This window comes from Amblyomma americanum, chromosome 9, assembly GCF_052857255.1.
Source record: "Amblyomma americanum isolate KBUSLIRL-KWMA chromosome 9, ASM5285725v1, whole genome shotgun sequence".
In the NCBI taxonomy this organism is placed as follows: domain Eukaryota; kingdom Metazoa; phylum Arthropoda; class Arachnida; order Ixodida; family Ixodidae; genus Amblyomma; species Amblyomma americanum.
Genome location: NC_135505.1, coordinates 110,526,586 through 110,547,533, shown reverse-complemented (window position 1 = coordinate 110,547,533; position 20,948 = coordinate 110,526,586). Strand labels below are relative to the sequence as shown.

Sequence of the window (20,948 nt, the reverse complement as noted above, 5' to 3'; positions counted from 1 at the left end):
AATGTGGTGAATTTTTCACAAAAGGTTCTCACGCCTGCCCAGCTGAGCCTCCTATCCAAAGGTTTAACTTTATGTCCAGCATCTGGTAAGTTCAATGAGTTTCAACTCTTTCAGGATCTGGACAATTTCGCACGAAACCTCCGCCTTAGGGAGTATTTACACGAGCACACCAGCGACAGACAACAAACGATACCCACTGTCTCAGATAAGTTGTGGACACCGAGCGAACAACGCGATAGACACCTTGATATGTATATATCTGCGGTGCAGAAGGATATCATCAAGGCTTACGGAAAACAACGTCCGGTCCGTAGCAATCTTTCGAACAAGGAACGACAGGCTTTGGAAACGTTGCGTAAAGACGAAAACATAGTAATAAAACCGGCTGACAAGGGTGGAGCTATAGTAATCCTGGACAAATCAGAATATTTAAATGAAGGCCACCGCCAGCTTAACGATGCTCAGTTCTACAGGAAACTTCCGAACGACCCCACAAGTCAACTAGTGATAGTAATAGAGGACACTCTTGCTGGACTCGCTAAGAACGGTAAAATAAGTGCGGCAATGTTAAAATCAATGTTGCCGAGCAATCCAGCTCCCGGCCGGTTTTATCTCCTCCCTAAAATACATAAGGCCAACCATCCTGGCCGTCCAATCGTGTCCAGCAATGGGGCTGTGACGGAGAACATATCTAATTTTATCAACTTTCTCATCAAGGACATCCCTCCCAGTTTTCCTTCTTACATCAAGGACACAAGTCATTTCCTTCGGGAGATTTCCAACTTGACAATCCCCACAGGAGGCCTTCTAGCGACTATGGATGTTTGCTCCCTGTATACAAACATCCCGCACGCCGACGGCATAGCAGCAACGCTGGCAGCCTTCGAAAGCTCAAATTCTTCGGTAGATTTGGACAATGGAACTCTTTCCGTCCTTCTTGAACTGGTCCTGAATTCGAACAATTTTGAGTTTCATGGTGAGCACTACGTCCAGATGAGCGGTACTGCGATGGGCACAAAAATGGCACCTAACTACGCCGGAATCTTCATGGCGTCACTAGAAATTCCGTTCCTTGAGAAACAGCCAAAAAAACCACTTTTCTACAAGCGGTTCCTGGACGACATATTTCTTGTATGGGAACATGATGAGGCAAGCCTGTTGGAATTCATAGCTCAGTTTAATGCCCTGCACCCCTCAATCAGGTTCACCCACAGTATCTCCGACTCGAGAATCAATTTTCTCGACGTGGAGATATCGGTAGACGGTAACTGCCTTTCGACTACACTATATAAAAAGCCCACGAATAGGCAGCAATATCTTCATTTCCAGAGTAGCCATCCGAAACACTGCAAAACAAGCATTCCATAATCTCAGGCGCACAGATACCGAAGAATATGTTCTACAACAGAGGAATTTGACCAACATACAAGGACTCTCAAAGCCGCTCTGTCACGACAGAAATACCCCGGGGAAGTAGTCGATGACGCGATTGAACGCGCTCGCAACCTAGAGCGCACATCCATCTTGGCAGAAAACAAGGTCAAAGACGACAGCAAAACAAACTTAATCCTTACATTCTCCTCAACGGCTCCCAGAGTAAGTAACATACTAAGCCGTCATTTTAATATAATCAGACAGAGTAATAAGTTGTCACTAATATTCAAGGAACCGCCCAGAGTGGTATACCGCCGGGACAAGAACCTGAGAGACTTGCTTGTCAATGCGGAAACAAAGAAGAACTCTACCCAGGGTGGATGCCACCCATGCGGAAAACCTCGGTGCAAAGTCTGTCCGCACATTTTAGACACCAAACTGGCAAAATCCAAGTTTGACAACTTTCTGTTTCACATAAGCGACGACCTCGACTGCGACTCAAGCAATGTGATTTACAAACTTCATTGTGAGGTGTGTGGACAAGAGAATATTGGCCAGACCAAGACATCTTTTCGCTTCCGCTTTAACAAACCACAAAGCTCACGTGTCATCATTACCCAGCTTACCCCTTTCCAAGCACCTGCGTTTGCCACTCCACAGTTTCGAAAACATCCGCGTCATCCTTCTCCAATCCGGGTTCCCTAGCACCTATTACAGGGAACAAAGGGAGTGATACCTCATTCACAAGTGTGGCACGTTCTCCCATGGCATGAACGCAACTTCTGGGAGGCTCTCCTGCTTGAGGGAGGCAACGTAGGAAATTTCACCCGTCATAGGATTTGGACAGCATTTTAAATCAAAATACGCCGGATGTTGTTCTTGACAACTTCAATACGCTCTAAATGGCTGGGAATGTAGCTGTTTATTTTGTCAGTAATCTCATTTGTTCAACTTACAGCCAGCTTCCATGTTCTATCTGGAATAGACACCTATAGTCTAACTCTATCACCTATCCCACAGGGACCACGCGGCAGCCCCGCGGGCCGCAAACCTTTCACGGTTTCCGCACACATGTATTATTATTATTTTCTTCTTTTTTTAACTTCCGTTTGATAAATTTCTTGTATTCTGCGCTATGTCTTCTGCGCCTTATTCATTCTCATTAACCCTTTGGTATTTGTTTGGCGCCACATTCTATTAATTTTTTTTTGTGTGTTAATATTTTCTTCTTTCAAAGTTGTCTTGGGCTAATAATTTTTCTGCTCTTTTTCCTTTTCGTTTTCTCTCTCAAATTCCTCTCTGCCTTCTCATTACGCACTCGGGCTTCGCTCAATATTTGTTGTCTTTTTTCCCCCACGGCTGCCACTTATTCACGGGAAGCGCACTGCCGGACACGGGTTGAAACGGCCTAGAATATTTATGGCAAGAAGGGCGCCAGGATGTCTGGTAGAAAAATCCCGACGGAAGGGCCTACCGAAGAAAAGAAGCAAAGATACGCATACGGCACGGTTGCAGGTTGCCGCTGCGGCGCGCAACAAGTGTCTCTCGTGCGCGTCCCCAGCAAGCATCTCAGGATACCTGATACGGGCTGCCCGCGCGGACCCGGCGGCGTCTTGCGGGAGTGTCGTATAGAGAGAGAGCGAGGGGGGGGGGGGGGGGCAGTGCGGCCTCCCGGTGCGCCGAGAGCCGTGTTTAACGCTCCTTTCCCTTTTCTACCGCTGTTCAAATTCGTTGTCTTTTCTGCTCCTTTACTATTTCCACCTGCCCGTTTTGCTCTGCGTTTTTCTGTGTTTTATTCAGCCACTGCCCCTGTGAGAGCTGCTGCGCGGTCCATTATACGGCCCCTTGCCCTCACTCTCAAGTTTGCTTTGAGGGCGGAGTTTATACATCCTCGCCCGCTTTGTGTCCTTATATTGACAAGACTGTCTCATTGTAAGCCTGCCCCGACGAAGGGAACACCATTCCCGAAATTGTTGGCACAATAAACCTTTAACACACACACACACACACACACACACACACACACACACACACACACACACACACACACACACACACACACACACACACACACACACATATATATATATATATATATATATATATATATATATATATATATATATATATATATATATATATATATATATATATATATATATATATATATATATATAGTATTCTGTAGGGGTTCCAATGCGCCAGTTTACAAGTGTAAGTACAGTATTACGACAAACGCGACTGTTCGTTTTAAAGGTTTATTGTGCCAACAGTTTCGGGAATGGTATTCCCTTCGTCAGGGCAGGCTGCCCTGACGAAGGGAATACCATTCCCGAAACTGTTGGCACAATAAACCTTTAAAACGAACAGTCGCGTTTATCGTAATACTGTACTTACACTATATATATATATATATATATATATATATATATATATATATATATATATATATATATATATATATATATATATATATATATATATATATATATATATATATATATATATATATATATATATATATATATATCCACGACGGTCGCGGACAGTGCGTTGAGATCGGCATCTCTGAAGCACGAAACCATGAAGAAGTGCCGAGCTGAAGAAAAAGTGACAGGACGCGATCAGCATAACATCGCTTAACCACAAGCGAATCCTAAGCGCAACCATGGTCTGTAGCTCTCGCTATCTTCCAGGTTTAAAAAGAGCTAAATCACAGCCATTTTTCCGAACTTATTCCTGCGTGCGCGCAACTTTTAAGAAGAGACTACTCTAAGGCAGCGTTCAGGATGAAAGACGTTGACGATTGTGGCGCTTGTACTGAAAGACGTTGAAGTTTGCCGGCTCGCCTCCTGAAGGACGTGCTACCAAACTGTGCCGTCCAGTCCTTGTCACCAACATCATCATCATCAGCCTGACTACGCCCACTGCAGGACAAAGGCCTTTCCCATGTCCCTCCAATAAACCCTGTCTTTTGTCAGCTGCGGCCACCGCATCCCTGCGAACTTCTTAATCTCACCCGCCCTCCTAACCTACTGCCGCCCCCTGCTACGCTTGCCTTCTCTTGGAATCCACTCCGTTACCCTTAAGGACCAGCGGTTATCTTGCCTTCGCATTACATGCCCTTCCCAAGCCCATTTCGTCCTCTTTATTTCGACTAGGACTTCGTTAATTAGCGTTTGTTCCCTCACCAACTCTACCCGCTTCCGGTCTCTTAACGTTACTCCTACGATATTTATGTCCATAGCTCGCTGCGTGGTCCTTAACTTAGGCTTACCACCTTTTGTTAGACTCCAGGTTTCTGCCCCATAGGCTAGTACCGGTAGCATACAGCTGTCGTACACTTTTCTCTTGAGGAATATTGGTAAATTGCCATCCATGACCTCAGAGAACCTGTAATATGCGCTCCATCCCTTGCTTATCCTTCTAGTTATTTCCATCTCATGACCCACAAACACTGTGACAATATTAACCGAAACCCATCAATGTTTGACTAATAGAAATGCCCTGATAGTTTCATTTAATTCTTCCAGAAAGATCGCCTAAACTGTACAGGGTATGACAACAGACGTCAACGAAACAAAAAGAAAAGAATTATTAGCGGCAACTCCCAGGAGCCCTTTACAGCCAATGACACGCATGAAAAGTGCAGAAATAAAACAGTACACACTGGCATGAGTGCATAGTTGTGTCAGCCGCCATGTTGTCTAGTGAAGTAAAAGCGTAGCGAGCAAAGACGGCTTCGATGGTTCAGGAGCATGATGTCAGTGCACGTGAGAATCAAAATCGCTTTTCGAAATCCCGCGCTGCCATTGCTAGGATTTGTCTCGCGGCAATGATACGACCCCTCATCAACACAAAGAAAGTGCTGTTATAATTTTTTTTTACCTACAGCGGCGGAAGATGGCGACATTATTTCGTTAAGGTCGGTTTTGGTGCAAAAGCCGGAAGTGCCAGACACTGCGCAGTTTATTACACGCATGGCAGTTTCAGTTCAGAGCCAGTCTTGAAATGAGTTTCCCGGTTGCTCAGACGTCGTTCATCAAAAAAAAAAAAACCCGGCCGACGCAGCAGCACCATGTTGCACCGTGGGATGATCCCTTGGGAACAGATAATTGTTGACTTCACGATTGACGAAAAGGAAAGATAAGGTCACGTGGTGACGGGGCGTATACTGAAGTTCCATCATTTTGAAGAGAACTGTGTGTGCGTGCGGAACGCTGGCTTCTGAAAGCATGTTGTGCACGCTGGTCGGGTTCTCTGCGGCATTAGACTGGAGGCCCCTGCGCTTCGTGAAGCCCATTCCACCGAACAGAGTATGCAGTGCGTGTGGATTGTTGCGCCGGAAGACAGTGTTCTTTTCGTGTGCCCACACGCTCTGCGAGTCGTGCTACAAGCAGTGTACTGAGCTAGGCCTGCACGCTTGTCCGCTGGACGGCCGCGAGTTCCGGGCCAAAGACGTCGACTGGAGGGAGTTCCCTGCCGCAGAGCTGCTCAAGAGAGATGTAAGTGAGCAAAAGCAACGCGAGAGCAGTTCTCCCTGATACAGGCATTCATGTGCAGCTCAAAGATCATATTCAGGTGCACTCTAATCAATAAGAGGTGATGCTGGATAGGAGGTATAAAGGCGGGATTGATGACACAAAATGAAGAAGGCTTAAGGATTTAAGCAGTGGCCTCTGCGCTAGCCAACGTTTCAGCAAGGAAGCTTGTCTGCGTTTCGAGAAGCCAGCTTAATTTAAACCTTGATTTGCGGAATGGAGCTCCTCCCTAAGCCTTGTTCACTTTGTTTTTAATCATAAAGGGACGAGACTGCTGAAAACTATGCTCTCTCGAAATTAGTAAGTAGTCGTAAGGCTCTGATCGACGTTGAAATCTTTAGGCACTTGTATGGAGGCCGCGACTGGAGGAGGTGCAGCTGTCGTTGACAAGACTGCTCCTAATTGAAGGCGAACAGTCCGCGGCGATTGTTTATTATATGCAGACTTCCATGCATGCCAGACAAAAGTGTCGAGTTATAGTTGCTCGCTGCTTACGGTGTTGTAGTTATAGTTCCGCGCCGCGTAACCTTTACGTTAAGGCCACCGCTGGCCGCCTTGGCAACAGATGGAACAGTTGTTCTTGAAAGGAAGCGATGTTATTAGGAAGTACGAGCGGCGAGAATATGATGCGGGGTACGTGATAGCCGGCAAAAACCCGACGAAGTGCATCGCAGTGCCATCTGACGTTGAGCTTCTGGTGTGGAGACTTTGGTACGTGCTCTATTGCTCGATACTTTCGTGTTTATTCGCCGTACCTTTTCGCCCGCTTCCCGCTGTGTACGGTAATCTTGTGCATCTCCAGGGGGCGAGAGGAAAGTAGTGCAATAAAACGGAGAGTTGAGCGAGTTGGTACATACTGCTGGGAATAACAGCGCTGAGACGAGGGACAAAGAAAGAAGACATGACCGGCGTTGACTAACAACTGAACGTTTATTAGAAAAACAAAACATGCAAAATATACTCCTTTGACAACCACGGGCGCGTGCGCAACACCAAAAGCCACAGTGATAAATCAATAACTTGAATCCAGATACATTAGTTGACAGTCATGAACTGTTACAGAGGGGGTGCTCACGCATGCGTCAATGTTTTTATGAATGTGAAACGCTTCACTGATTTCCCTTGTTAGTTTATCTTTGTGTTTGTACAGGATTCTAGTTTTATTAAAAATGGGTGTACATGATTTTTCAGAAGAATCAGGTTGGTTATTCCGGGGACAGTTCCTGTAATGTAAAGCCAGATTTGAGGACGGAGCCCCTTTCAAAGAAGTGTTGTGGTCTCGCAGGCGGGTATTCAAGCACCTTCCTGTTTGACCTATATAGGTCTTCCCGCACGTGAACGGCACTTCATACATGACCTGAGGTTTGTCCCTTGTGCTGAAGGGGTTGTGTATGAAGTGCCGTTCACGTGCGGGAAGACGTATATAGGTCAAACAGGAAGGTGCTTGAATACCCGCCTACGAGACCACAACACTTCTTTGAAAGGGGCTCAGTCCTCAAATCTGGCTTTACATTACAGGAACTGTCCCCGGAAAACCAACCTGATTCTTCTGAAAAATCATGTACACCCATTTTTAATAAAACTAGAATCCTGTAAAAACACAAAGATAAACTAACAAGGGAAATCAGTGAAGCGTTTCATATTTATAAAAACATTGACTCATGCGTGAGCACCCCCTCTGTAACAGTTCATGACTGTAAACTAATGTATCTGGATTCAAGTGATTGACTTATCACAGTGGCTTTTGGTGTTGCGCCCGTGGTTGTCAAATGAGCATATTTTGCATGTTTTTTTTCTAATAAACGTTCAGTTGTTAGTCAGCGCCGGTCCTGTTGTCTTCTTCTTTCTTTGTCCCTCGTCTCAGCGCTGTTATTCCCAGCAGGAAAGTAGTTCTTCAACCCCCGTGTCACGCACATAGATTGGCGACACGCGAAAGAGATGAACAATGTGCCGTTCGTCTAGCCCTGATTACGTAGATAACACAGCTTTCTCGGCGACGAAACGGCTCGGCATGCGCTACTCTCACGTCATTGTCATTCTCGTGGTTTTAAAGACAGCGTCTTATCTACCATGGCCGGTTGGGCTGTCCCCGAAGTGGGGCAGCCCACGACTATTTACTTAGCTTATTGCACGTACTCGCTGCCTGCAGCCCCATACAGCAAGAGAAACAGGCAGAACAGCATGGGGGCCAGAATTCTATGATCGAAGATCGCAATATTTCGCTTCCTTGCTTTTGTTTCACAAATGTACTGGAACTGACACGAAGAGCGCCCGAACTCTTGAATGCACCCTTGGGGTTCGAATCCCCAATTTTGTTATCCTCTGTTTTCTCGAGTGTTTGTCGTGGGAGGACGTGGGACACGGACATGTCATTAAAGACCATGAACTTCTAAAAAAGCATTAGCTGACGTTGCATAACTAGGAGCCTAACAACTTGTATTTATTATTTTACTACATTTTATTATTGCTTGTGTTTAATGTATTACCCGTTGAATCACTCCCTTCTGTAATGCCAGATGGTCCCGATGGTATTAATAAATGAAATGAAATGTTAAAATGGCTTGGGGCCGGGGACTGGAGGAGCGTGATCGGGGCATGATACCACTCGTTGTCGCTCTCTTTAGGGGTGGTCGAAAAGCTTTGACGTTTATTCTTGTCCTCTTTTCGGTTGAGGCCAGGCGGAGGGGAAGGGGGTGCAAAATAATGCCCGAGTACTGACGATATTGTCACCAAGTGGTGACTGCAATCCGGGGAGCAGAACGACAGCGAAAATGCGTCTAAACAAAACTCTTTATTGGAGCTAACTAGCGTCCATAATGGACTGAACCACTCGGCAGCGGCGTAGCAGCAAGCGTGATAGGCGGGCGTCGAACATCTCCGCCGCTGTCGGCCGGGCTCAGTTTAAAGCTGATAGCGAAATTTCGAGCGGAATGAATGAATGAATGAATGAATGAATGAATGAATGAATGAATGAGCTGTTTATTTAGAAGGGGAGGCTCAAGTCCATTTGTTGGGGAATTGGATTGTTAAGGAAGGGAAAAGTAGGAGTCTATTGATACATGAAGTGACGGCATGGGTGGTCTAGCCACGCTTTACACTGCTTTGTAGAGGCCACTTATCTTAGCATATTTTCCAATATCATCCCAGATGCCGCTCGCTCCGGCTTTGGTCAATGCACGAATAAAGCGTGGAAAGTTACTAGAACCTTATGGAACAACGTAGAATTAGCTCTGCCTGGGTGCGATCAATTGAGATAAATCTGGTCGCGTCTTGCATAGCAAACAAAAGGATAAAGCGACTTGCCGGCAGCTTTGAAGAATGAACAAACACTGCAAAGATTCGCGGCATTACTCCCCTCTCAAAGAAGCATCGACCCGATGCATTAAAACAAATAAGGCCACTAGCAACAAATAAAATGAATCGTGCTAAAATAAACAGTGTGGGGACACAGAGTTCTTTAGCGCGAATAATAGGGCTTTAGACGGACGACATGGACAACTTCTGGTCGTAAGCGGCGTCGCTGGGATGCAGTCATTACGTATAGAAAGACTTCATCGTCCAGTTCGCCTAACCGACGAAGAATCTTGTACGGGCCGAAATAGCGGCGCAAAAGCGTTTCGCTCTGTCCACGGAGGGGAATGGGAGTCCAAACCCAGACTCGGTCTCCTGGCTTGTATACCGCGTCTCGTCTTCGTAGATTGTAGCGTCTATCGTCGGTTCGCTGCTGGTCTTTGATCCTTAATTGCGCAAGTTGTTGTTGTTGTCCTCACACAATGGCACAAATCTTCGGGCCTCTTCTGCGCGTGGAAGGTATAGGCGTCGACGTTCTCTTCTTCGGTAACGTTGGGCAGCATGGCGTCTAGCGTGGTCGTGGCTTCCCTGCCATTACCATGGACGAGCCTAAAAGGCGTCATCCGGGTGGTCTCCTGCACCGCGGTGTTGTAGGCAAAGACGACGTAAGGCAGGATGGCGTCCGAGGTTTTGTGTTCGGCATCGACGTACAGGGCGAGCATATTGCCGATGGTTATGTTCAGGCGCTCGGTCAGTCCGTTGGTCTGCGGATGGTATGCAGTTGTCCTCCGGTGGCTGGTTTGACTGTAACGCAGGATGGCTTGCGTTAGTTCCGCCATGAATGCTGTTACCCTGTCCGTGATTAGCACATCAGGGGCGCCGTGTCACAGAAAAATACACTCCACGAAAAATCAGGCGACTTCTCCTGCTGTACTGTTCGGTAGGGCTTTTTCTCGGCGTAGCGGGTCAGGTAGTTGGTCGCTGTGATGATCCACTTATTTCTAGACGTTGACTTTGGGAAAGGGCCAAGCAAGTCCATGCCGATCTGCTGAAAGGGCCTTGAGGGGGTTCAATGGGGTTCAGAAATCCTGCTGGTCGTGTGGGAGGGATCTTTCGTCGCTGACAATCTCGGCAGGTTTTCACATAATGTGCGACATCGGCAGACAGTCGAGGCCAGTAATACTTGTCATGAATGCGGCGGAGGGTGCCAGAAAACCCGAGATGTCCAGCTGCCGGCTCGTCGTGTGAAGCCTGTAGAACTTCGCGGAGGCAAGCAGATACAACAAGGAGGCAGGCTATTTTGTTCTGTGCGAAGTTCGTCTCCACGAGGATATCATTCTGTACAGAGAAGGAAGAAAGTCCTCGCTTGAATGAGGCGGGGGGTGGGGTGAAGAAACCTTGCCTTCCAAGTACTCGATTAGGTGGTTTGGGTCGAGGTCTGAGCGCGTTGCTGCTGTGCAAAAGAGCTAGGGCTGATGGGTCCCAGGAAGGCATCCTCATCGTCGTCCGGCGGCGGTGCATCTATCTTCAGGGGAATGTGAGAGGAAGTTAGTGTCAGTGCTTGCGTCCGGACATGTAAACGACGGTGACGTCTAACTCCTGGAGGCGCAGACTCCATGGAGCGAGGCCGCCAGAAAAGCTGTTCAAATTGGCAAGCCAGCCCAGCGCGTAGTGATCGCCGACCACCTTTAACGGTCGTCCATACAGGTAGGGGCGGAATTTCGACGTAGCCCAGATGATGGCAAGGCACTCCTTCTCAGTTGTCGAATAGTTAGCCTCGGCCTTGGAAAGGGAACAGCTAGCGTATGCGATAACTTTCTCCAGCCCGTCACTTTTTTGAACGAGGATGGCGCTATATGCCCACGCTGCTTGCGTCGGTATGAACTTCAGTATCGGCGATTTCATCAAAATGGTCTAGGATCGCTGGGGCTGTGAACGACGCTGAAGTCCTCTGAGGGCTTCTGCTTGCGACGTTTCCCATTTATATGGCACGTCTGTCTACGTCAGTTGGGTCAGGGGCTCGGCGATCGGCGAAAGGTTTTTCACAAATCGTCGGTAATATGCGCACAGCCCGACAAATCTGCGCACTGCTTTCTTATCGGCCGGTGGTCGAAACTGTTCAACAGCAGCTGTTTTCTGCGGGTCTCGGCGTACTACCTCCTTGCTAACGATGTGGCCTAGAAACAGCAGCTCTTCATAGGCAAAGTGGCACTTTTCGGCATTCAAGGTTAGGAGAGACGACTTGATGGCGTCTAGTACTGTTCGAGGTTTTTTGAGGTGCTCTTCAAAGCTTGAGGCGAAGACAACGACGTCATCTAAATATACCCCACAAATTTTCCATTTCAGGCCTGCGAGCACTGTATCCATTACACGATGAAACGTCGCTGGCGCGGAAAGTAGACCATTGGCATCACCTTGAACTCGAAGAGGCCATCCAGAGTGATGAATGCGGTCTTCTCGCGATCTCTTCCTAAGACCTGAGTTCGCCAGTAGCCGCTCTTGAGGTCCGTCGATGAGAAATACCTGGCGTTGCAGAGTCGGCGCAGTGTGTCGTCGATGCGCGGGAAGGGGTAGACGTCCTTCTTTGTTATGTTGTTCAAGCGGCGGTAATCAACGAAGAATCGAAGTGCGCCGTCTTTCTTTCTCACTAGAACTACCGGTGCCGCCCATGGGATGTTTGCAGGCTGGATGACGTCGTCGCGAAGCATTTCTTCCACTTGGTCCCGGATGGCTTGTTGTTCTCGCGGCGACACACGGTAAGGGCTCTGACGGAAAGGTCGGGCGTGGGTGGTCGGTTATAATGCGCTGCTTGGCAAGTGGCATTTGCCGTACCTTCGGCGATGACGATAAACACTCGTTGTTGCTTTGAAGCAGATTGAGGATTTGGTCTTGTCTGTTCCGTGGTAGGGCTGGGTTGATGTCGAAAGTGGGCAAGTTCTTTTGGTCACGCGAATCTTCTGCGGATGGGTCGGAGAGGGCGAAGGAGTCTCGTACGTCGGATATTTCGTCCAAGAAAGCACTCGTCGTTTCTCTGTTAATCTGCCGGTATTCTTTGCTGAGGTTCGTCAGCCTTTGGCCTGGCCATTGCGGAAATGCTGATTCTTGCATTGCTGATTCCTCGATCTAGAAGCAACTGCAAGTTCCCCTCGATGATGGCTTCAGCCTTAATGGCTTTCGTGGCGCCTATGGTCACGATAACGCTTGAACGGCGTGGGACGCTCACCTCTTCCTCCAGGACACTCAGGGCAACGTGATTTTCCAGAGTTCTCATCGAAGGGATGGGCTCGTCCGTCGAAAGTGTGATCAGCTTGGATCACAGGTCGATGATCGCCTGATGCTTATTAAGGAATTCCATGCCCAAGATGCCTTCGCGGGAACATTGCCGTAGCACAACGAAGGACGCAGTATATATGTATGTCATTTGACAGTCAATCACGCTGTGCATTGTCCTGATGGCGTAATGAGGCGGCCCCCTGCGGTGCGAATTTGTGAGCCGTCTCAAGCGGTCATGACGTTTTACAGCTGCGGAGCGAATGTTCCATTCACCACCGAGTAATCGGCTCCTGTGTCGACTAGAGCGGTTACTCGCCGGCCGTCGATAACTACTTATAAGACGTATGTCCTGGCTCTTGCGTCGCACGTAGTCCTAGGCGTCGGGTCACGGCATCGTCGGGATTGGGAATCGTGAGTAGAACGTGTCATCGAAGCCTTTCTCGGTAGCGGCGTCGTTTTGAAGGCGGTTCGCGCCGTGGTCGAGATTGTCATTGTATGTGGCGTCGGCGGGTCGGGCGCGGCGTCTTCGTGCGGCATGGTCGTTGAACGGTCTTCGGCGCTTCACTCGTGATCAACCTCACCTCCAGAGTTGGCTGTCTTTAGTTTCCCCTACGTGGGCTGGGCGACCTTCCTCGTACCGCGGCTGCATAGCTGCGGCATGGCGACGCAAAGCGCGAGGCTGACGGCGATGGTGAGCGCGAAAGGCGGTTTGGCGAGTGCTCCTCTCGACGTACGTACTCGTCGATTTCTTTCGGACGTTGGCCTAAGCGGGGTCGGGGCGCGTCACCGGCAAATCCACGAAGACCTATGCGTCGGTACGGGCAGTGAAGAATATGGCCAGCCTCACTGCTATGGAAGCACAGCGGTCTGTTGTCGGAAGTCCTCCAGGCGTCGCATTTCCTGAGATACGAGCGTCATTCGTAGTCTGGGCGGGCGGGGGCAGGGAGGCAGCGTTCTGGAACAAGTGGCTCATCTCTGAGTGGACGTAGGGGGTGTCGTTGGGGCTGAAGAGTGGGTGCTGCAGCGGCGTAGGTCATGGCCTGGGGTTTTGTGGCCGCCGAGATGCCGAGGGCCTGTTGCACTTCTTGCACCACATCCATGAGAATCGCTGCTTGTAGCTGTGCAGATGATGGCACCAGTCGTCGTAGGTCCTCGCGGATGATTTCGCGGATAACTTCCCGCAAGTTTTTGCTGGTGGTGGTCATCGTGTCCGGACGGATTGCACAGGCAGAGGAAGGGCGGTTGTACTGCCGAGCCCGGACGTCGAGGGTCTTCTCGATCGTGCAGGCTTCTTACACGAATTCGTCGACTGCTTTTGAAGGCTGGCGGACGGGGCTGCCAAAGAGTTCTTTTATGGCCCGCATTAAAAACTGAACTTTCTTTTGCTCGCTCATCTCGGGGCGTGCGCGCCGAAAGAGGCGCTTCATATTTTTCACGTAACCGTGGAGAGGCTTATTTGGAAGCTGGATCCTGGACTCCAGGATTCGTTTGGCTCTTTCTTTCCACACGACATTGATGAGTACCTTCAAGAGTTCCTTCTTGATTAGATCCCATGTCTGTAGGGACGACTCGTGGTTTTCGTACCACGTAAGTACTAAGCCCACCAGTGAGAGAAATACGTGTTCAATTTTTGCCGCATCATCCCACTTTGTTGAATGATGCCCCGCGCTCATATTGGCCCAAATATTCTTCGGGGTCTTCGCCTAGGGATCCATTGAAAGTTGGTGGCACCCGCGGCTGTTGCAGTATAATCGGTGTCGACATCTTTGGCGAGGTTGCGGTGCTTGTAGCAGCGCCTTTCCCTGTCTGGTGCAGTCTGGGAGGGTCCTGAACTCAGGCTCCTCTCCCTGGAGACATCCGCTGGCTCGGTGAGCTGCTGGCTCGTCCTCGCGTGCCAAGCGCAGAGGGCTGACGTCACGACTTGAAGGGGGCGTCAGGAACATGGAATGCTCCCCAGCACCCCCAGCAGATGTCCCGAAGTGGTGACTACAATCCGGGGAGTAGAACGACAGGAAAAATGGCGTCTAAAGAAAACTCTGTTGGAGCTGACTTGCGCTAACAATGGACAGAATCACTCGGTGGCGGCGTAGCAACAAGCGTGCTCGGCGGTCGTCGAACAGACTGCCCGCCGCTATAGGCCGTGCTCAGTTTAAATCTGATAGCGAACTTTCGGGATAAAGCATGCAATGTTACTAGAACATTCTGGAACAACGTAGAATCAGCTCTGCCTGGATGCGATCAATCGAGATAAATCTGATCCAGTCTTGCATCGCAAACAAAGCAATAAAGCGGCGTGCCGGCAGCTTTGAAGAATGGACAAACACACTGCAAAGATTCGCGGCAATATATAGAGAAAAGACGTCAGTAGAACCTAATCCCTACGTATATTAGGCGGCCAAGCTAACGAGAGCAGCAGCCGCCGATGCGAACGGCACCCGCCATCACATGAAACGTCGTAATCAGTCCGGCGCATCTATACCTATGCCATTATCGCGGGGACACATACCGTACAGCTGATTAGAAGCTACATTGCCAACGGACGCATATAGCGTATTGAAAGCCTCGAGTTCGGAAATAAAGCGCAGGACTATGTTTGGCTGCGGCGCCTGTGAGATCAGGAACCGATTCTCCTCTAGTATGAGGTGGCAGTGCAGAAAGCGGCACGTGCTTCGAAATTAGCAAAGACGCCAGAGAGGCTTTCCTTCTACTAGGATTTTGCTAGTATAAATAAGCTGGGGGAACTAATATTCTTCACGATGTTACGCGATTTACAAGCAAGTGTAAATAATTCTGCCAGTATAGGCTTTCGGTGCAGGATAAGTGACCGGTTTATGATCGGTTTTTCTTTGTACAAAGGTCGTGAGCACTAAGCAATTGTCTATATTTTTCTGTGCCTTGAGGGCCTTAGCCATGAGGCATAAAGGAAACATCCAGGGTACCGGAGGGCCCATAGGGCTCACAGACGGTTAAGATATGCGCTAGGGGGCGAGCACCTCTTGATAGCAGCACAGGAGGATCTGAAGAGAAGAGCGCACAAGAGTCATTTTTAGAACTTACACCTCTGGTTCGTTCACTTTGTTGTGGGATTCACTTTCTTGCAGCTCATGAAATGCTTCGAAAGTTCGCCAGCCATTGAATGCAGGTTCTGAACAAACAACCCCGTGGTTAGACCTGCCTGTTGAAAGAACGAAACAGCCAACAAAAACGAGGGACCACGGAAAGGAAAGACATGTGCAAGCAGTGAACTAACGACTGGTTGTTTAATCGAAAAAAAAAAGCAAAATTTAATATCTAACCGTCGCGGGACAAGCTCATGTCAGCTTTAGACCTGCTGTCTGTGATAGCAGACTCAAAATAATAAAGCTTAGCTTCTCGTGAATAGCTATAAACTCACCTAAAAGCAGACCTTAAGACATTATTTCGTAGTGTTTTGACATCCCAAGCAACGCAGGTAATCGGCTCAATATTGGAAATGTGCTGGCAAAGGCCGCCGCTGCAAAGGACCACAGTAAAACCATTCATTTCCAATACTAGGGCCGATAACCAGTGCTGCTTCGGATATTGCCAGTGCAGTTGCACGTAGCAGCCGCTGTGGTAAGCATTCTCTCTGCCACCTGTCTATGCATGCATTTCAGCGACAGTGTATACTTATCAGTGAGTTGTTTATCGTCGCATAAAGAAAATTGTCAGTGTTTCTGATGTGTACGAATCTGCACATCCTGTCGTGGCGCAGGGGTTCACTCGAACCCGGGCTCCATTGGGTAGCGTGTTCGAGCCTTCGGGTTGAAGAAATGTGGAACTTGACGCTTGGGAAAACGAAAAACAAACGGGTTTAAGGGCACTTCTCAGGAAACTTGATTACATAATTTAGAAGGAAACAGAAAGAGCAAACAATCAATAATTAAAAGTTAATTGCGTCGAGCGACTGGATGAGTCCTGTCGCCAAGGCCCAGAGCGATCCTTCGTACTCAGGACGCTCGTTAAACAGACTGAGGCTCCGCCTCTTTCACCACACGATTCACAGATGGCAAGAGTCACCGCTCAAGCACGCTGAGCCCCGTGGGAATGGGCGAGGAGGATACGGAGGTCCGCTGCTACTTCGTCTTAAGCAGTCAGTGGCGGTAGTTTCGGGAATGCGCTTTTGCCCGCTCCCTTTCGTCGCCTTGTCCGTCGTGGGTCGTGTCTCGCGGTCCGACACAAGAGGGGCGAGCGTGTGTGGGAAAGATTTCACAGGTAGTTTTACCCGAGACTTTTTCTTTTCGTGGGGTTAACGAGGGGTCAAACAACGTGCCCCCTCAGAGTGGTAACAATCCTTCGCTGGTTCTGTTTTAAGGTTTAGAGTGCGTGGCCTGGACCCGCAAACTGTCGATCAGTGTATTTGGTGTTCAGCCGTCTATCCTACGGTCGCGTGTTCGACCCCGCCCGCGGCGGCCCTATTTCGGAGGAGGAGAAACGCACAAACGCCTGTGCGATGTCAGCGCAAGTTATTGAACACCGGGTAGTCTTAATTAGTTCCCAGTTTTCTACTATGGCGTCCCTTGCAGCCCAAGTGTCGCTTCCGGGTGTTAAAAGATTAGACACCTATCTTTTTCTTTCGTGTTTTCTTCTTTGTAATGATGCGTAAGACATTATTATACATGGATTAAAGTGTGGTATTCTTCTACAAGCGTTTAATAATTGATAACCGAATTTATTTCTCTTGCTATTTCGGTTTCAACAGTCAAACGATGACTGTGGCGTCAGTGTGGTTATAGGTCACATGCTCAGTGCACAAAAAATATAATTTTCCTTCGACAATCGTTGTCATTACGGTTATTGAGGAAGGCTGACTTCCAGCACTGTACTGAATTAAAACGATGAAACGGCGATTATATTGCAGTTTCTTCATGCCTCACGTGACATATAACCACACTTTAACGTCTCAACTATCTTTCGGCTTTTGAATACATAACCGAAATAGCATGAGAGAAAAATTTAATTATATATTAATTAGCGGTCGTAGGTGAATACTTCGTGGCGATTGATGCATAGTAGTGTCTTCCGCATCATTGTAAGGAAGAAAACATTCTACCCAAATTAGGTGCCTATAATCATTTAAAACTCGCAATTCACAGTTCAAAAAGGGTGCGCTGCGGAGTCTCCAGCTCCTGAAGACCTAACTTTAAATGATGACTGTTCGATTTTTGCAGGTGCGATGCTGGAACGAAGAACACGGTTGCCAGTGCGTGACGCCTGCATCGGGGATCGCCCAGCACTTCCTTCGCGAATGTGGTCACCAATCAGTTTCCTGCCCCAAGTGCTCTGCCACCGTTTATTGTAGTGGCGTAATCGTCCACTTGAAATCGGCATTCTGCAATTTCGGAACGGCTCCGGCCTCTGATAGCAAACTTAACTCAGGATTAGAGAACGAAAGAGCAGTTGTCACTAATTTTCGACGGTGCCTTGAAAAACAAGCCGCCGAGGTCAATCAATTTCTGGTGCGAATACTCGGTGATATCACCACACAAGGGGATCGTCTAAAGGAAATCTCTCGTGGCATAAATAGTTCAGGAGAAACCCTGAGACAAGAACTGGCCGACAGAGCAAAGCAAAATGAGAAAAGTTCTGCGCAAATCATGCGCGCAATCGAGGCATCCAACCGGCAACTCGAATTGTTATCTGGGAGCATCGACGCCCTTAATCCTTCTGGGACCACAATGAGATTGGAAGAAACCCGCAGAGAGGAAGTGGCCAATGTTGTTAGAGAATCGCAGCATGAGTCATCAGACATCGCCACTGCTTTCGAAGCCGCCAGAGCTGCCGAGAATGAAGACCGTGAGGAGGCACTGGACTACATCCAAAACGTTAGTCGGCGCTCAGAGCAGTGTGTGTCGTTTTGCATGTTTTTAGTTAGAAATGTGAAATCACTCATGGAGACAGCGATGAGAGAAGGTTTAGCCATATACGATAGCCAGCAGGTGTACTTGCGCGGATATTGCATCTCACCTGGAGTATTTCTGGAAAAGTTTGGCAAAGCTCTTAAACTGAAAACAAAGCTCCGCCTCCACAAGGGCGACATGGACGACTCTCTTGTGTGGCCATTTGAGCACACAATCAAGCTGAGTATCGTCCACCCCAAATATGCAATAGAACGCGCGGTTCACAACAAACCTCTTCTTATTGATGCACGCTACCAAAAGCCAACAACCGCCAGTAACGATGCTGTTATGCTTTCTATGGAGACGCTTGATATGAAGAGACTTATCTCAGATGGTTACGTAGAAGAGGATGAGCTTCGCATAAGATTCGAGCTTCTTCCATGATGGAGGCTTGAATGAGGCAGGTTGCTTTTGGCAAAACTCATTTCGCAGCCGCACTGTTCACTGCTATGGATCGCACCGCGGCACTTTGCGAAAGCTGCCTAACCATTCCTAAATTTGTTCGTTTTATTTATGTTCTGTATTCATGATTGTTGAAGGAAAATGATTTTGTTACCAAATTTCTGATTTTCTGCTTTGATTCCGAAGAATTCCAGTGTCAAGAATAAAAGAATTCGTGCAACACATACAATCATGTCCATTTCGCTTCGAGACGTTAAACCCAACGTAACACATGCCAATATTAATCATCTTTTCTTTTCTTGTTCAGAATACTGTAATTTTCTGTGAGTACCCCTGGCGATGTGCTATGCGAAATTGAACTGTTTCTCTTAATGCGAAAGTGTGCCTGCTGGCATAAAGTATTATTTTCAAATATAGGATCACCAGGTGGTCGAAATTGTTTCGAAGACTTCCACTCCGAAGACCTCCACTCCGGAGGCCTACTCTTTCCTCATTTATTCTTCCGTTACCTCCTTTATCCCTTCCCTTACGGCGCGGTTCAAGGTGTCCGACGAAATGTGAGACTGATACTGCGCCACTTCCTTTTCCCAGGAATCAATTTTCTCTTGCTTTCGCCGAAGTGAGCTGTTGGTGGCCTAGATATTTAGGTCACACTATGTTGCAGAAGATGGCACATGAAATCTTTTTTTCTAACGCACTCACCAGACGTCATAACGATTCTGGGGCGTTTGAAAGACTAACCTATTCACCTTGTTAACAAACCTGGGCGCTAAAATTGCCTAATTTATGACGAAAAACACGAATAATGCCGCAAAAGCGATAAAAGAGCGTGAACCTGGAAAACAGACAGGGTCGATTGAAGGTTCGCAATTTTTTTGAGGCATTAAAAGCGAAAGTGCATGGAAATAGGCGATAAACGAGGAAAAGAAAATATGGCATAGTCTAAAACACTCCTTTTGAAGGTTACACTTGAGTTCCCAGGCCACAGGGTCTGCTTTTATTCGATATATCCTGGCACTCAAGATGCCGATAAAGCTCTCAAGGTTCTCAAAGGTTATGACAATACTTCTCCTATCCTATATAGATATTTCGAGCTTCGCGAGTGTCGTAACTGCCTGTATATACTGCATAACAGCAGACAAAGGGGCCTGGGGACTTTTGACCGACCCTGTACCTTCTCGCGGCAGTCCTGCAAGAAGGCTGCACAGGCACATCAGAAACCTATACGTCAGCGACCTAAAGGAGTATCGACGCTTAATTTTTGTGGCATGTCAATGGTGCGCAAGACACCACTATGCATGAATCACCACGTGGTATTCGGCTAATGCCACTAAATTTATAATCATTTTGTCCTCTTACGCCGTTTTGGTTTCGGTTTCCGCAACCGAAAGATGGGTGTGACGTCGACGAGTGGTTATATATCACTTCAGGCATGAAGAAAGTGCGGTGTAATTGCTGCTTCATCGTTTTAATTGACTACAGTGCTTGAGCCAGCTTTCTTCAAGAGACGGAAGGAAGACTAGAAGCAGCGATTCTGTTGCTTTTGTTTCAAGTCTCACGTGACCTATAACCACAATTTGACGTCAGACATTGGCCTGCTGTTGAAACCGAAACATCACGAGAAATAAATTCGATTATAATTTATTTGGAGCTCGTACGAGAATACCAGATGGTAATCCATGTATAATAATGGGTTAAGCATATCATTACTGAGAAAACATGCACGTAATTGTTGGGTGTCTTTACTCCTTTAGTTTTGAAAATGCGGCCAAGTGGTTGAGCATCCGCCTCACATGCGGGAGGTGCGGGGTTCGATCCCCAGTGCAAGGTTTCCCCGGCCTGGTGCTCGACTAATCCAGGCTGAAATGCTTGGGTAATCGGTCTTTCACCCCACCTAGAGCAAATCAATATACCTTGTGCTATGGCACTCTTTGGCCACAGATGCCCTTGCGGCATAAAAATTCACTATCATCAGTTTTGAAAGCTGTATAGAAATGACGCCAATAATGGGGTACTACACTATAGAACTATACACTGTAGTACCTAACAGTACTATTATAGCCTTGACTCCTGTTTTTTACGTTGATTATTAGAAGGTGTTTGACCATTTGTGCAGAAGGGCACTTTGGATTGAAAAAGTGGGGCGATT

General features: G+C 47.9%; 1 protein-coding gene across 1 annotated transcript; it reads left to right on the top strand.

Moving 5' to 3' along the window:
- The first annotated feature begins 5,609 nt into the window (after window positions 1–5,609).
- On the top strand, window positions 5,610–19,010 carry LOC144103593 (TNF receptor-associated factor 6-like). The gene is made up of 2 exons (XM_077636268.1): window positions 5,610–5,879; window positions 17,669–19,010. Exons 1-2 carry the CDS (start codon window positions 5,610–5,612, stop codon window positions 18,779–18,781), a joined length of 1,383 nt encoding a protein of 460 aa, XP_077492394.1. The 3' UTR covers window positions 18,782–19,010.
- The last annotated feature ends 1,938 nt before the right edge of the window (window positions 19,011–20,948 follow it).